This window comes from Zeus faber, assembly GCF_960531495.2.
Source record: "Zeus faber genome assembly, chromosome: 1".
Classification (NCBI taxonomy): domain Eukaryota; kingdom Metazoa; phylum Chordata; class Actinopteri; order Zeiformes; family Zeidae; genus Zeus; species Zeus faber.
This window is the reverse complement of record NC_137193.1, coordinates 30,911,394-30,927,979: the sequence shown is the minus strand read 5'-3', so window position 1 is coordinate 30,927,979 and position 16,586 is coordinate 30,911,394. Positions and strand designations below refer to the sequence as shown.

General features: G+C 46.4%; 1 protein-coding gene across 1 annotated transcript in view; it reads right to left on the bottom strand.

The window, feature by feature from the left end:
* The window catches only part of gabbr1b (gamma-aminobutyric acid (GABA) B receptor, 1b), a gene marked incomplete at both ends in the record, with an annotated part of 75,607 nt that overhangs the window by 6,716 nt on the left and 52,305 nt on the right, over positions 1-16,586 (bottom strand). Inside the window, 6 exons of the mRNA XM_080013953.1 lie at positions 5,272-5,399; positions 5,969-6,062; positions 6,327-6,434; positions 8,298-8,414; positions 9,495-9,627; positions 10,123-10,273. Of these exons, the coding sequence (XP_079870079.1) occupies positions 5,272-5,399; positions 5,969-6,062; positions 6,327-6,434; positions 8,298-8,414; positions 9,495-9,627; positions 10,123-10,273 (731 nt within the window). The remainder of the gene's footprint in view (positions 1-5,271; positions 5,400-5,968; positions 6,063-6,326; positions 6,435-8,297; positions 8,415-9,494; positions 9,628-10,122; positions 10,274-16,586) is intronic.

Below are 16,586 nucleotides of genomic sequence, written 5' to 3'. Positions count from 1 at the left end.
AAAGACTTTAAGAGGGGGTTTGATGAAGGACTCTTGGATACAATCTGATAAAAGGTAGTTGAAAGAATAGACACTTCATCTGAACTGTATTTTATCCAGATGGGTCGCTCTAGTTTAAAGTTTTAGCTTGATTTATTCTCTCCTGAAGTAGGTTCGCCAGTCATTATTAGATGTACTTCATGCAAGCATGCCTCAGACACTTTATACACATACTGTATGTTTTGGTCATGACGCAAACTAACTGAACTAACTTCCTCTTGGTCTACCATTTGTGAAGTCCATTTGTGGAGTCGTTTCTAACAGTGTAAGACTTTTGGTAATCTGAGGAACCCAGAAGTTCTGGAAAAGTGAGCTTGAAGCGAATAAACACCCTCCACGACGGAGGCAATTGACTACTACTACTATTGACTACTTGACTACTACTACTACTACTACTATTGACTGCAACACATTGTTGAAGTCAATAGATGTAGACAAGAAACCCATTACTTATGAATTACCCATTATAACCCACCAAACCTTTAAGGATTTTGAAATTATTGCTATTGAACACAAACATGGGGTGGATGGTTCCAACCCTCTCCAGAAACTTTGCAAATGACCCTTGTCCAGATAGGGTGTCGGGGCTTGCTTGCCTATAGCATTTGCAAAAGCTGATGGATCTGGCTTCGGCAACGCTATTAACAGTACGACATGGAGGAAAAAGTCCAGCTTCTAAATTCAAAAGGGATCTCAGCAGCCTACCCTGGTCACAATGGTATGACGGATTGCTAGGTTTGCCGTTGAACAGTTCTGATGTCTTTAAATGAGGTCCCCACCATAGTTGAGTGGTGAGAAACCCTGTGTAACTTGTAAAATCGATGTCATTTTTTTATGTTAACATTATTGATGGAGACAAATCAGTAAAGCAGCATCCGCACACAAGGTATGGCAAGCCTTTCTTCCTATGTTTTTATTTACAAGAGGAGCACAGTAGCCTACTGTATATGCTGAGGCTTAAACTATCCACTCCCTTGACCATGATTTGCGGTTTTCAACATCAGCCCTTTTCAATGTCATCGTCCTCTCTGCAAATATATATATTGATAATCCTTATTGGAATGTCGTAGACGTTCCGTCATGGTAGAAGAGGTCATGACATACTTTTAAACTTTCTAATTGGCTGTTGAGCTGCAGTGACCATATACAGTACAGTAATTGGCCAACTGGATATAATCATAAATCTGAGTTGGATATTGTTCACAACTGCCACCCAAAAAAACAAAACTTCTTATTATCCAAAGCATGTCAAAGCATCCTATTTCATGCAATCCTTCACTGCCCGTAAATAAACTGTTACGCTGTTGGTTTGCATCTAGTGAGATGAGGCAAGAGTAGATGATGTAATTATGTTTACTTCATTTGTGTTTTACCGCTTATACTCGGGAAGCTTGTGAACACTCCCTTATTTTAGATTACTAATGGAAAGTAATTCAATCCCGAAAACAGAGTGGAATTGGGACAGATGTTTGCCTGAATGATCCCTGTCCTCTCCCCCATCCCTCCCCTAAAACCTGAATTTCTTTTTTTTTACCCTGCAGGCCGATTTGCCTTTATTTTTTTTTTTGGTGGTTTGGTTTTTGTTTGTGCTGTTTTGTCTTCTGAGTGTCTCTTAAGCAATGAAAAAAAAAATAGGCAATGACATAATACAATTACTTGTTGAATGCACTGATGTAATCCAGTGTTATTTGTGTAAATTGATATATGCGGCAAATAAAACTAATTAACGAGACAGTGGAGCTTCATTTGCGGTTGTTCGGGAAACCAAACTGTTCGGTTAACAAAAGTGTGAAGCGTGACTACAGATGAAAACTGTTCCAAAATCGATCAAAGTGGTTTATTTAAACTCCACATGAATGTGGTATCTTAAGAATTCTTAAGATTGCCACATTTAACTGCAGCCTGTGTGCATAAAAATCCCCTTTACTCAGAAATACAAGTCAGACGAACAGAATATCTGACGCTATGAGCTCACATTACGATCCACAAGCAGAAAATCAATATGTTCAACTCAGAAATTCAATAATACTAAGTTCTGACTGACAACTCCGAGACGTACTTTAAAATGATCTTTATTTAATTTCAATGATGTGATGTTGGGGCCTGGGCTCTACTGCTCATAACTCCCGGCGAGGTGTCCATCAAACACAAGCACTCAGTGAGCTGGAAATACAGGAGTGATGAGCTTGAATCCCCCCATTGGATGGAAGAGTAGAGCCCAAAAGATGGATGCAGGGGAGGTGGAGCAGCAACGTAGCAAGCAAGCAGGCAGCGAAGCAGAGAGGGCAGGAGGGACCGGCTGCTTAAATAGGCCGGCCCATAAGGGCGTGGACGTGCGTGGCGCTGTCCGGTTGTCTGACAGAGATAGCTCCGCAAGCTACGAATTATTACCTGTAACCCTAATTGTGTATAACTAATAGAGAGTCCCAGAGTCCTGTCTGGCACATTATAGGAGACCAATTAAGTTTCAATACATATTTGACGATGGACAGTAGACTTATTATTACATTGCCGAACCAACTGATGAAGGGCGGGAACAGCATACAAAATCCAGTTATTTAACTTGGGATATGGGTTGTTTAGGTTGGATAAGTAAAGTTTCAGGGACTCTACTGTATCGTAAGATCATTGCAGGAGGCTTACAATGCGATGGCACCAATATGAAGGTAAAAAAGCTAGCGTTAGCTTTAATGTGAGGCAACAATCGTTAAGGGACCTATTGTGCAAATTTTCAACAGGTTAATATAGGTCTCTGAGGTCCCCAAAACATGCTTTTCAAGTTTGCTGCTGAAAATATCACGGGCTGTTTCAGTGTGTGCCGCTTTAAAATGTGAATGAGCTGCCAGGCCCCTAGTTCTGTGAGCCAATGGGGTTTGAGCTTTACGCCGGGTTCAATTGTAATCAGCCTGTAAACTTTCACCGATATTCACCTTATCAGTGAACTAAAATCTCTTTCTGAACAAATTTGAGGCGAGAAATAAGCGATCCAGTTGCTCAATCTTCACTCATATTAGATCTACAAGGCCTCATTTAAAAGTGAGTTCCAACTTTACTTGCCGACATCGTACCGGGGATTTTTTGTTTCCTATAAATGTCGGAAGATGAAACAAAATAAAAACTCCTGCAATAAAAACTTTATTTTTTATTGGATTTGTTTGGAGAAACACACAGTGGATCGCTGCAGCCTACAGTCTATCTACTGCATACATTTTTTTTTAGAGAGGGCCACACAGTAGAATTATTTTTTAAATATTAACATTTCCCTCGTCTGCAGTTTCTTCGCAGACAGTTGGTATTCACTCTTCTTCCTTTTAAAAGATTTGTGCTGCTCTGTGCAGCCAACAACAGAGCACTTCCCATGACCCAGAATCGCGATTGTGGCGCCTCCCCTTGCGGCTGCCTGCGCGAGCACCTTGTGTCGATTACGCACATTTTGGTATTTTTTAGTATTTATAGAGCTTATTGTGAGTAATCACCGGGTGTCATGACATTTCACTGCATATATGTATGAACGTATGTATATGTATGTGACAAATAATCTCTTGAACTTGAACTTGAACTTAGCTCTTAACTTTGAGGCTAGCAGTGGCGCTCCAACCGTAGGTGGAGCTACTCAGATGGGGGGCTGTTCTAATTCGTCTGAGTCCCAATGTGACGTGGGACTGAGACACATATCTAAACGGCTTGTTTCACCCCATGTGTTGTGAAATAGCCAGCTCACAAAAAAACTGACTGAGTTGTTTCACAGTTTGTGTGTTAGTAGGCCCGTCAGAGACCCAAATGTGTGTGCACAAGCACTGAAAAAGTGAGTTTTTCATAATAGGTCCCCTTTAAAGGAAATCCATCCCAGAAAAAAAAAATGAAGCCCTTTCCGGGAGAGGTTCCTCCGGGCTGCGGCTATGTGTTGGGGATTGGACCGGGACCGGTTGTAATCGACACCGCTGTGGACGGCAAAGCCTCCTCGGCGGAGCGTGAAATGAAGGCCGAAAAGGGGGGGTGAGGGGGTTGGGCGGAGAGGAACACAATGTGCCCGCTGAGAGGAAGAGAGGGAGGGCGGGAAAGGAGTGGTGTTGAGGGATTGGAAGTGAAGGCGTGAGTCTGTGGATGACGGAACGGGCCCCGCAGAGGGGGGCACTATACTGACAGACAGATTAGCCCCGGCTGCCCAGAGCCACAGCGGTACAGCGAGCAGGCACGCACACACACACACACACACACACACACACACGCACACACACACACACACACACGCACACGCACACAAGCATACGCGCACACACGCGCGCACGCACACACACACACACACGCACGCACACAAATATATACACAACAAATATATGGAATTTTATAATTATTATCAATATATTTCAAAATATCTGTTTACGCACTCAGAATCCCATGTTAAAAAAATCTCTTTCATTAAGGTGCTATGTATGGAAGTACGTATGTGCTACACATTTTTTCAAGTCAAACTCCCTGTAGTATCGAACACCTTATATCACATTATTTATCATAGCATCACATGGCTCATATCTAAATTAAACTTCAATTACCTACTATCTATAATCCACATAACTTTACTTCTAGGTCGATATTTATAATTGCATTTATTTATTTTTATGTTGGTTTGCATTCTATGTGTTCACCCGCAACCAAAAGATGCATGCACCTACACAAACACCCACACGTCCCCACACACACACACACACACACATGTTTGCCAAACATATTGGTAAACATGTGGGGACACATGGGACACACTGGGAAATGAAATAAAATGAAAAATGACAATCTTGAAAATAAACAATAGATCTTATTTGACTTCATTTGAGTTGACCAGCCAGCCTAGAATTGTGTCTGAAATATGATTTAGCTAGTTTTAAGAAAATCCTAAGAAAGTCTTTGAATTGCCTTGCTAAGAAAATAATGGCTAATTCGAGGAACGTCTTGGAATGTAAATATGGAACTTAAGACTTTTGTCCTCCTTCCGACTTGAAAGGAAATATAATATATAATTTATTGAATCGTACCCTTATTTTAAGAATACAATGTTCAGTGGACAATAGAAGATCGCACAATTTTTTAACCTCGTTTCAACAATTCCAATCAAGTAGAATCCTTGAACCCCGTCGGCAGAACATGTCTCGATTCAATCTTTAAATTTTTTTTATTTTTTAACATTGTTTTTTTTTTTACAGCGTTGCCGTTCACACCACGAACGGTGATACTCACCGCGACGTTGTAGATGGCCATGCCCACGGCGCGATGGTCGTTGATCTTCTCCGTGGAGATGGACTTGGTCTCGTAAGCCAGGAAAATGCCCAGCAGGAGGAGCAAGCCCTTGTACCCGTACACCACACCTGGAGAGACGCAGGGTTTCTCATATCAATTCAAGGAAAAACCCCCGATCTGGCAACAATAACCATGCATTGACTCTTAGAGCTTTTCCCTGTTGGTATCTCAGCGTTACTACACAAACGCCTCCTCAGCTGCTATATGAAGATGTAGTATGCCCCAGAACTCACCGTTTTATTTCATGTTCAATGCAATGACTAACCGCACCCCCGTATTCCTTGGGGAAAAAATATTGCAGGGGCGGCCTTTTAAGGTACTGTATTTCATGGTGGTGAAGCCTGACGTTTTCAGGGTGGCAGGTGTTGGGAATTTTCGGCTGCTTTGCTTTGGGGCTTTTAGCCGGTGGCATTCCATAGTTAAAGAAGTTTGTTATGGTATGTTTTCTTTTTTGGGGGGAGTTTTCATAGCACAACTCACATTAAAGTTTCATCCTTTAAAAGGTAGAGGCAAAACAAAAGAGACTGGTTGGGGGTGGGGGAAGACGGAGACAGTAACAGAAGGAGAGGAGTGGGGGTGGGGGTAGGGGTGGGGGTGGGGGTGGGGGGGGTGGGGTTGTAGTTAATATTCCCCTCACCCAGCCAGGTGTTCATCTTTTCAGAGCTGCAGTGCTCCAGCAGCGGCTGGATCAAAACATCCAGGTCTCCCTTGGGTGCCTCTCTGGTGAACTTCTACTCCACACACACACACACACACACACACACACACGCACACACAAATTCACACACACATACTTTATATTTAAACGTAAAGGCATCATATCCAATATGTGCTGAAACTTCTCTCAGGTAGAGTGAGTTTTCTATCCATCCATCATTCTGCTCTTATTACATTTTCATAAAAAAAAGAAAATAAAAACTCCTCCGTGTGAGACAGCCGATCAGTCCAGTGCCCGAATATCAAAGGGGCTGGGTGTGGGGGGGCATCGATCGTACCTCCACGGTGATGTGCAGGGGATCCACGATCTGCCAAATCATGAGGGACAGGAAGTCGATGCCCAGCAGTACCCCGACTGTAGCATAGAGTTTCCAGGGCTCCAGGTGCTGCTCAGGAACAGTAAAAGGAAAGAATGGTCACTGCGGGCGGGGCAGGAGAAAAACACACCAAACCGCTTTTATTTTCCTGATTTCACAAAGGAGGGCGAGGCGGGATTTATGGAGCCATAAATAGACTATCTCCAAGCTCGGATGAGGAAACAATGATCCAACACTAACTAAGGCCAATTCAATAGGGCCCCCCCCGAAGCCTTGGGCTGCGGCAGCGAAAAACAAGACGCAAGGCACAAGGCACCGGTCCTTTGCACTTGCCGGTGCACGGCGCTCCGTGACACAGTCGATATAAATAAAAATATGCTTTATCTGTTCCAATGAAGAAGAAGGGAAAACAAAAGAGAGCGAGAAAACGATCTGCCATCCCAGTATTGATTTTGGCACCGTCATTCTTGAGCTGGAAGCGTCTGTGGTCGTACCTCTGCGGTGAACACGCAGGGCAATGCAAAAAGGCCGAAGCGGGGACCCGCGCTTCTACACACTGAGCGAATAAAAATCTACCGACTGGAAACGATTCTTGCTTTGCCTCTGAGCCATTTCTGGTTCCACAAAGACACTTCCAGACCAAGGTTCTTTATAGAACCATGCACTCCTTTGACAGCTGCAGTGTTTTTGATTAATGAGCCCATTACATTTCACTGCATATATGTATGGAAGTATGTATATGTATGTGACAAATAAAAATCTTGAATCTTGAATCTTGTGTTGACCAATTTACAATATTGCACCATAAATATTGGCGAGTAGCCTCCCCACATCTCTGGAGGGGTGTGGTAATTGTAACCGAAGAACCTCTTACCATCCCATAACACATATGAGGAACATGACGAATCATCCATTAAATAGAGCAGTTCAGTCGGTGATGGCTCTGTGTGGAACCACGCACTTTGAAGAACCCGTTAACAACTGCTTTTATTTGTGTGTAGTCTACACCCATCCTCGCTATTCGTCGGCGGCAAAGCGGTGGTTCGCCACGGCAGCTACCTCCTCATCCCATTGTTTCATCGGCTTGGCAGCTCAGCAGCTGGTGAGCGGCCGGCGCGCGCACGCAACTTGGCGGGCGGCGAAAGATCCTCGGCAAACAAAACCTCAATTTATGTCTATTATCTTCCTAAAAATAAAAAACCCCTTTGAAATGCCACACTAATCCCTGTTGTTGTTGTTTTTTTTTTTGGGGGGGGGGGGGCGTCATACCGGGAGAGGTGTTGAGATGACGACGTCCGCACGCAGCGGGGAAATCTCCATTTTTAATGGTTCAAGCGGGGGTCTCTTCTGCCCTTCAGAAAGCAAGCGGAAGAGAACTCAATCTGTTTTGACATGGTTTACCGAGAGCAAAGTCCCACCTTCAGCCCCCCCCCGCCTCACTCAGGATATACATAAATATTCAATAATGGACTTTTATCTCGCTGACTTGGGTATCCCTCCAGCTTGCCTCACAGCTGGCCTGCGCGCTGTGGGCTTGGGTGGGGTTTGGAAGGGGAGGGGGTTGGAAGACGGCTACTGGACTAGGGTGGGGGTGGGGCTGGGTGGGGCTACTCTGGTCAGGCGGCACATCAAGTAAAGACGTATCGCTCAAGGGCAAGCAACAGGAATGGGGGGGGGGGGGGGTTAAGGAGAAGGGAGAGCATGCGTACGAACGATAACACTCTGAAGGGGATAAATCATTTTCGGCTCCACACAGGGTGCCCTTGAAGGGGGGGGGATCCCCTCCACCACTACGCCGCCTGAGGGGAGTTAGGTTGGATGGAGATCGTGGGGAAGGAAGTTACTTGTTCTCTCCTAGATCGTAAATCCTCTCGGTTTTTGGCTGGACCCCCCCCCCTCCAACCCCCCACCAGTTTGTTTGTTGTCCTTCACCTTTCTCTTCTCCTTCTTCTCCTCCTTCTTGGTGAAGACGGTGTGGACCCACCAGATCTTGGTGAACATGCTGCCGTAGGCCAGGCTGAAGCCCAGACCCAGCAGCCACAGGCGGAACTGAGGAGGAGGAGGAGGAGGGGAACGAGAGTGAAAGGGACGAAGGGGAAACGAAGGGAAGAGCGAACGAGTGACAGGCAAGGGAACAAATTAATAAATCGGACTAGCTGATCCAATCGCGTCAGTGTCATTAAGCCTGGTCGGAGGTTAATAGCTATTTAAGAGTGACTTTGAAATGTTGGGAATAATATTCAGCTCCGCATATGGACATTTTTGAAATATAAATATGTGGAGTTGAGGCAGGCAGATGGACATCTGCAGGAACAACTAAAGCTGCATTGATTCTCTGCTATATGGTCGAGCAGCTATAAGCTAATTGCTGTACATCTGGACATGAAGTTCAGCCAAAACATTATTTTATCAAATACAGTTTGTATACACGAATGCTTCTTTACTCCTCCGGTTGTGTTTTTGGTTTTTACTGGATGACTTTAGCATGCCGACGTCCCTTAAGTCCCCTTCACGTTGCCAAAACAACATTACCATATAAGGACGATAACTCAAGTTGACTTATATCAGATAGCAGACATTTCGAATATTTTTTATCACCGATTATTGATGTAATGCCCTTTCTGATAATTGCTCTTCCTACATAGTCTCATTAATTAACATCACATAAACAAACAGATAAACATCAGTTTAATAATGCATCACGCCTTTGTGTCGTTGAATCAAACAATGGAAACAAAAATTGCAGATTCCTTCAATTCCCTATAGAGTAGAGGAAGGTATAGAAGACAACCCTGTCCCTCGCTCCTGGGGGAACAACAGATATCTCTTCCTTTTGGAGAAAATTGTCGTTACGCCAATGAGAAAATAAGAAATTTGTCAAAAACGTTGAGAAATAAGAATTTTCTGGCATAAGCGTCTTATGTTGACAGAGAGCTCATGAGACTGAGCTGAATATCCAGTACGCCAACACGCTGGATATCTCAGTCTTCCCAATGATGTAGTGGTGGTTGTATTTTGGGCTAAAGCCAATTCCTACCCAAAAATTCTAATGGAAAAGTCAATGCAAAAGTTAGGTGAGGGTTGGATTCATCACAAAATCAAGGGTGGTTTTTTTTTCAATGTGAGTACCTGGCACACGACAGGGAATTGCCTCCTGTGGACATGAAGGCCGTCGATACCCAGGGGAAAGACGGCGGCGAGGGCCATCATGCAACCGACGGCTGTTATGTTATTGAGGTAGGGCTGGGAGTTCTGAATGTACCTGTCGGGTACATCAAAGACGTACACCCAAACATGCGTGTCAAGAAAATCATTGAAACATTCACAGCCCGGCTCGTAATGAAATATGAATTCAGGCATATACACCCAGACACACTGCTCACTCACATCAATGCACAGAAAGACAATCCTCTGCCAGAGCTATTATCTCCCCGCGACACACACACAGAAGCACCAAAAGACGGAGCAGACTGTCGCCGGGTTCAGGGTATTAGCTGTCAGCCGGAGACACGGAACTAAGTTTGGATTTAACTTTCTGCGTTACATGCCAAGCTCTGCCTCTGACGGTTCATGAGAGTCCGCCATAGCACAGATGTGAAGCAGCGTAACTCGAGATGCACCTGTTTTGATCCGCTCTGGGAAAAAAAAAAAAAAAAAAAAACCCGTCCGACATGTACAAAGATTAACATCTAAAGATGTCCCACGGAACGCTTGAGATGACGAGGTAGAGGAAGACCGTGGGCGCGCTTCAGATTACCTGACGTTGCTGTTGTAGATGTTGAAGGTGAGGCAGACGATCCCCAGGAGGATTCCCAGGCCGGCGAACACCGACACCGACACAAAGAGCTTCTGAGAGAGGTAGCGGAACTCCTCGATCACCACCGTTTGGTCGGCGGGGGGCTCGGGGCCTTGGGGGGGAGACGTGCGGACAGGCTTTAGGGAAGGGAGAGGTCGGGTGGGGCGACTTGGTGGAAGTAGAGCTCTGTTGTGCCAAATAACGTCTGTTATCCATAGCTCAAAGTTCAAAATAAGCCCCACTCTTTTCCCTCGTACTTCCCTATACATCCCAAATCCAGTGCATCGCAGGTACAGTATGGGAGGGACGATAGCAGACTGCCGAAATATCAACATCCGCAAAATAAATCAAAATGAATCAAGCAAAACTTGAAAGATCTTTAAGCATTGTTCTTAATAAACATTCCACCAAGCGCAGTGTTCTCAAAATCAGGAGAGATACCACTCTGCAAAGAAAAGTAACTTATTTCGCTCAAGGAAGGCCTGGAAAGTTGGCGTTTTTTCAAAGACAGCGGAAGACGTGTCTTCCCAAAGCTGGCTGATTAATCTTTCTAGGTCAGTCAGTTTATGTCAAAAGAAAAAACAAGCAAGATCTATTGTTGATTTATTTAAAAATTGGCTGGCTTTCTACGGTTACATATTTCAACCGGTGTGTTTCAAAGGGAATCCGGCAAAATAAGACACGGAAAACAGGAATGGTTTTGAAAGGAGGGAATATCAACAAACTGCCTGATGGGGAGGCGCTGACACTTGTAGGGGAAACGGCCTCTCCTAACTGTGTGCTCACGTGTTATTGCACACGCAGAATCTTCGTTAATTCAGCTTTAACAGCACCTAAGATCATTCCGATCTCGGCCTGGCCCGGCGGGTGCTATCAGTGACAGCATGCGGACGTGCCGCAGCCCCCCAAGTCCCTATCAGGATCTGGGGCGGAATCGCAGCGAGTTAATTAGCAGCCTTATCGCCCGGCTCCGTATCTCAATCAGCGAGCGCTGGGAATGGGGGAGGGAGGGGGGAGGAACAGGACGGACACGCACAGAGGACTGGCGCCGATGCCGAGCCTTTTTTTTGTAGTAATCCTCCTATTATTTACTGTTTTGATCTCCGTTTTGGCTGATTTGCCAAGACATTTGCTAAGTTCGTGGTGCCGTGTTTGCACAGCTGAACGGCGGAACAGGAGATGCTTCGCTGAAAAACAAATGAGCCAAAAACAAAGTGTAAAATGGAAACTTGCGGAAAGTAATTGCAACGTACAACGACGGCGTTGCGGGTAGGAAAACGATGACGCTCAAGTTGCTGCAAATGACCTTGACTGTCAACATGTTCTATACTCTGTGGAATGGGCTCAGAGGGGCGATGGTGTAAGCAACAAGCAAAAGTTTAGGAGGTTTTGCAAATAGCAGAGATCAATGATAACTTAATCATATAAAATTTACATCGCCTGGTAGGGGCAGAAACAGGGGGAGAAAGAGGGCAAGGTGTGGAGTGGATTGAATTAAGGTGGAGAATGAAGGTGGAGAAAATGGAGAAATGGAGACGAGGGGACGAAGCCACAAACTCTGCGATGATTTGTTAAAGTGATTGGGCTTGACATACAGCTGCACGGAGAGTGAGAGAGAAAAGAGCGAGAGAGAGAGAGAGAGAGAGCGAGAGAGAGGAAATCAGTGGAGACAGCTGACAGCAATATCAGCGACCTAGTTCAGCGTGAGGCCAGAGCGCTCTTGGTTAGGAAGGCGATGGCCTCCTCCTATCTGACTGTATCTAGGTTCGCAATCAGACAGAGCGGGAGAGACAGAGAAAGAGAGATAGATGGAGCGCTCTTGAGCGAGAGAGACAGAGAGAGGGAGAGAGAGAGAAAGAAAGGACTATTAGGCTGTCTCACTAAAAAAACGTCTCCCTTTGCTTCAGCTCGGGCGGAGAAATCTGGCACTGTTCCCAGGCGGTATTTTAGATTCCTGTCAAATGTACAGTGTCCTTTGCCAATTCTGTATCCATAACCACAGCAGATCCATCGCTGGAATTCACATTGACATTGAAACTTTCACAACACTGGCTTTCTGAGAACATGGATGATCTGTGTGCGCCCGCGTTGCATATTTCAGTGTGATATAAGCCTTCCGCACATCTGACCACGTTGTCCATAGCAGCCATGTTGCCGTGGAGGTCCTAAGGTCAGAACAGTCACAGGGGCACCTCGTTCCCTGGACGAAAAGGCCTGTTGCTAGGGGCGCCGGGAGTGGGAGCGCCAGGTTCCATCTGTGATACACGGGAGGCTCACTCTAACGGCATCCGCATCCGGTGCCTTCTGGAGAGGCTAAATTTAAAAGCTGGCCCGTCCCGTGCTTTTCCACAAAGCAGGAGAAGAACAACAGGGGAGCTGTCTGACTTTTCCCCCTCTCCTTGTAAGAACGTGCGATCGCTTGCTGTAATGCAAATACGTAGTGATTGTATGTGAAAGAGAGAGAAAGAGAGGCAGAGGGAGAGAAAGTCCTTTGGGGCTCTCCTTCACCAAATACCTCTCCCTGCCCTTGATGGTAGGAATCGGGACAGTATGTTGCTACGGCAACACGCCACATATTGGTTGCCATGGCAACGATCAGAAGGAGCGAGACAGAGAGAGAGAGAGAGAGCGAGAGAGAGAGAGGGAGAGAGGGAGCGAAGCAGCAATGCAGTGGTTGCCAAGGAGACCAAATTGAACGAGGGAGGAGGAGAGGGGCAGTGTTAACAAATCCTGACAACACTTTTTTTTTTAAAAAGCGTGCGCAAGAGCCGGGCAAATACACCGGCCGCAGGAAGAAGTTGTAGACAAATGGAGAGCAAGGAGTTAATGAAAAAAAAAAATGAAATAAATTGGGGGCTGTTTTGGTTGGATAGAGAGGGAGTTGGATGGTGAGGAAAGCTTCTAAAAAGAAAAGGAAAAGAGAGAGAGAGAGAGAGAGAGAGAGAGAGAGAGAGAGCTCTTATTGGATAGTTGTTTAATCTTGTGTTTCAGAAGGAGCCAGAAGAGAGGAATAGGAGGAATACTCTACCCTTCCTCTACCTCCCTCTCTCTACCTCTACGTTAACCCTACCTCTACCTACTTTACCTCTACTCTACCTCCCTCTACTCCACCTCTACTTCCACCTCCCTCTACTCTACCTCTCCATCTACTCTACCTCTCCATCTACTCCACCCCTACTTTAACTGTACTCTACCTCCATCTACTCTACCACCCTCTACTCTACCTCCCTCTACTCTACCTCTACCCTAACACCCTCTACTCCACCCCTACTTTAACTGTACTTTACCTCCCTCTACTCTACCACCCTCTACTCCACCCCTACTTTAACTGTACTCTCCCTCCTTCTACTCTACCTCTACTCTTTTGCCCTCTACTCCACCTTTACTCTACCTCCCTCTACTCCACCTCTACTCTACCTCCCTCTATTGTACCTCTCCCCTACCTCCACCCACTCTACCTCTGCTCTACCTCCATCTACTCTACCTCTACTTTGAAGGGAATGAGGGATACAATATGTGCGTCAATATTCTGACGTACATATAGTATATATATATATAGTATATATATACACAGTATATATATATATATAATTGTTTAATAAGTATGCTGTCGATAAAGCTGTAAAACGCATATAGTTTCAGTGGATATTTGACATTCATCTGATTTTTTATAGCCGTTAATGTGTGACACCAATTAATGAGTATGTAGCTGCACAATGCTGCCTTCTGTAGTACAGGAGTCGACATCACTGGTGCAAAGGGGTGGCAGTTGACAGGTCCCCAGGGGCCAAGGGCAAGTGAACAACGACGAGAGCACAAACTGTATCCAGCCGACAGCCAATCTGGGAATAAAGTCAGAGTCTCCTTCCCGAGGTTTCACACTGTTGAGTCATGGTTTGGGTTTATTTTTAGAGACGGTCCCTTGGGCCACTGGCGGGCAGTCAGCAGTGTAGAAGGGGTCCGAACATACACCGCCGACGTGTGTGTGTGTGTGTGTGTGTGTGCTTGGTAGATGTGTATGTCTGCGAGCCGTCACAAGGGTGACATGTTTCCCTGGGAGGCGAGGTGCCTTTGTTCCTCCACCGTCTCAAAATGTCGATGACACGAACAGATGGCAGAGCGCCACCCCATGTCCGCCTCGAGTGACCGCACGCTCAAAGACAGCGGCGGTCATCGATTCACCTGCTGCCCGTCGTGCCGAGGGGTGGGGGCGGCAGGTGGGAGTCGCTCACTGTCTGACCTTGCAAACTGTCTGCTTTGTAGAAGAAACAGCTGCAGGCCAACTACTTTCCATGGCCTTGGGGTGCCGTCTTGGTGCCCGACCACATAGAAAAAAACACAAAAATAAACCTCAACTCTGCGGCAGAGCGACGTCTGATGTTACAGCCCCACTTGCAGCGTCTTGGCGGCGGAAATGATAGCATAAACACTTGAGAACTGACAACCGCTTCTTCAAAAGATGACTGGAGGGGGGTTCTCTGATCTCGTGCTCCAAAACACTCGCGGGCGGATGAGCGAGGTCGATGAGGCGCTTTACATGGACTTATCTGCCTCGCCACATTGCAGTTGGCTGCGTTTGCGATTATCTCCATTTTAATGTCCTGATAGCATCTGAGCAATGCTGTCTGATTTGAGCTCTTCCAAAGAACCGTGGGCGCTTTGGAATTACCAACATCAAAGGGGAAAAAGAAAAACATCTCTGGACCAATGAGAAAAATCTACAAATAGAAAAAATGAGACACAGCTTCCATGTGCTTCCAATAAACACTGGAACATTAGCTAAAATGTCAACCAGTTGATTTCAGCAAAAGGTTCAAAATTTCTAAATGTCCACTTAAAATACTTACCTGGCAGAGGGTGACGCATGACTATTCAAGCTGAAACGCCGACTTACTGTGAATATTATCACAATCTTCTGCCTCTGACTGAGCGACTGCAGCCTTTTGAGCCTCACTGAGTGAGCCAGCGATCTATATAGAAAAGACCTCCACTGCAAAAACTTTCCTTTGAGAGGTTGCAATATTGAGGTTAGCTCAGTAGTGTAACTACAGCCGCACCGGGCCAGTGACAGCTAGGGACCCCCCCATTGGGGCGCCTGTGAACTGCACTCCCCTGTGCATCCCCTTGCTCCGCTAGTCCAAATAAAAAATCAACGTGTTTTTTTTAATTTAAGATGTAGGCTATTTTATTTTACTCCGTTCCTCATTGAACGAAACAAAGAAGCACTATGCGGACCATGGACCATGCGTAACGGACACTCCCTTACCCCTCCTAACCCTGACCCTTAACTTTGGTGAGAATCTGCTGCTTGGATCACAGGTTGCCGTGCTGCCGTGCTGCCGTGCTGCCGTGCTGCCGTACTGCGGCGCACCAAGGGGTGTGGTAAAGCCACGGCCTGCTTCCTGCACAACTGTCGGCAGAATCAGCACACAAGCAGTTCTGATTGGCCCAATCCGGGGCAGGGATCTTTCTTAATGTTTGTTGAACTTGCAGAGAGGGATCGACAGACGAGGTCACCAGCCCAGGAGCCAGTCTAGCCGTGCTTCCTCCTGCACCCCGTTGTATCATTAATATTATTCTTTATTGTTTTGGCCAGGGAGCCTTTTTGTTTCTACCGAGTTTAATAAAAGTTCACACCATGTCGGTGCCCTAGTGCCAGAAAGACTCTGTCTCCCTCCCTAAACTCCTACCGGAGGGCAGAGACACCCACAAGTGGCACCTGTACAGGGACCCAGAAGGGTGCCAGATGAAAGGTGCCCCGGAGCTGAACCGCTGGCTGCGGAATCGACTCGCCGAGCTGGAGGACAAGCACGGACCCACCTCGGGTAGTAAGCTTCCCGGACCTTCGCTCAGGGAGCTGTGCAGATGTCTGGGCAGGGGTGCAGGCACGATGGTGGACTGCCCCCTGATGGAAGTCGGCCAAGTGGTCTTTGCTGCACTCAGGCTGTTCACAGGCCAGGGTCCAGCAATGCCTGGTTTGGCCAGGGGCTTTGGTGTAGGCATCATGGATGGAAATTTGGTGTGTGCATGGGGATATTCAAACGTATCCGATGGTCCGGCTCGAAATTCGTCACAAGGGGAAAAAGCATACGGTGAAGGGTGTGGTTAGTTCCCGCCTGTCGCACTCCCTGATTTTGGATCGAATAAGCCAGGATTTGACGCGTTGATGAGAGAGGCTGGGGGAGTGCGCTCACGGTTGGTAGGGAGATGTGAGTGTTGCGCGACGCGGAGGGGCGTTGGCGGGTGCGACGGGTCCGGGAACGGGGGAATCTCAAGTGGAATCTTCGCAGGTCACAGGTCTTTCAAGCTTCCAAGCAGGAGTCGAGGTACAGCATGATTGAGATGTAGGGTCTGGCGATCAAGTGGGCGGTCAGCTCCCTCCACCATTACCTCCTGGGGCACACTTTCACCCTCTGTTCAGTCCA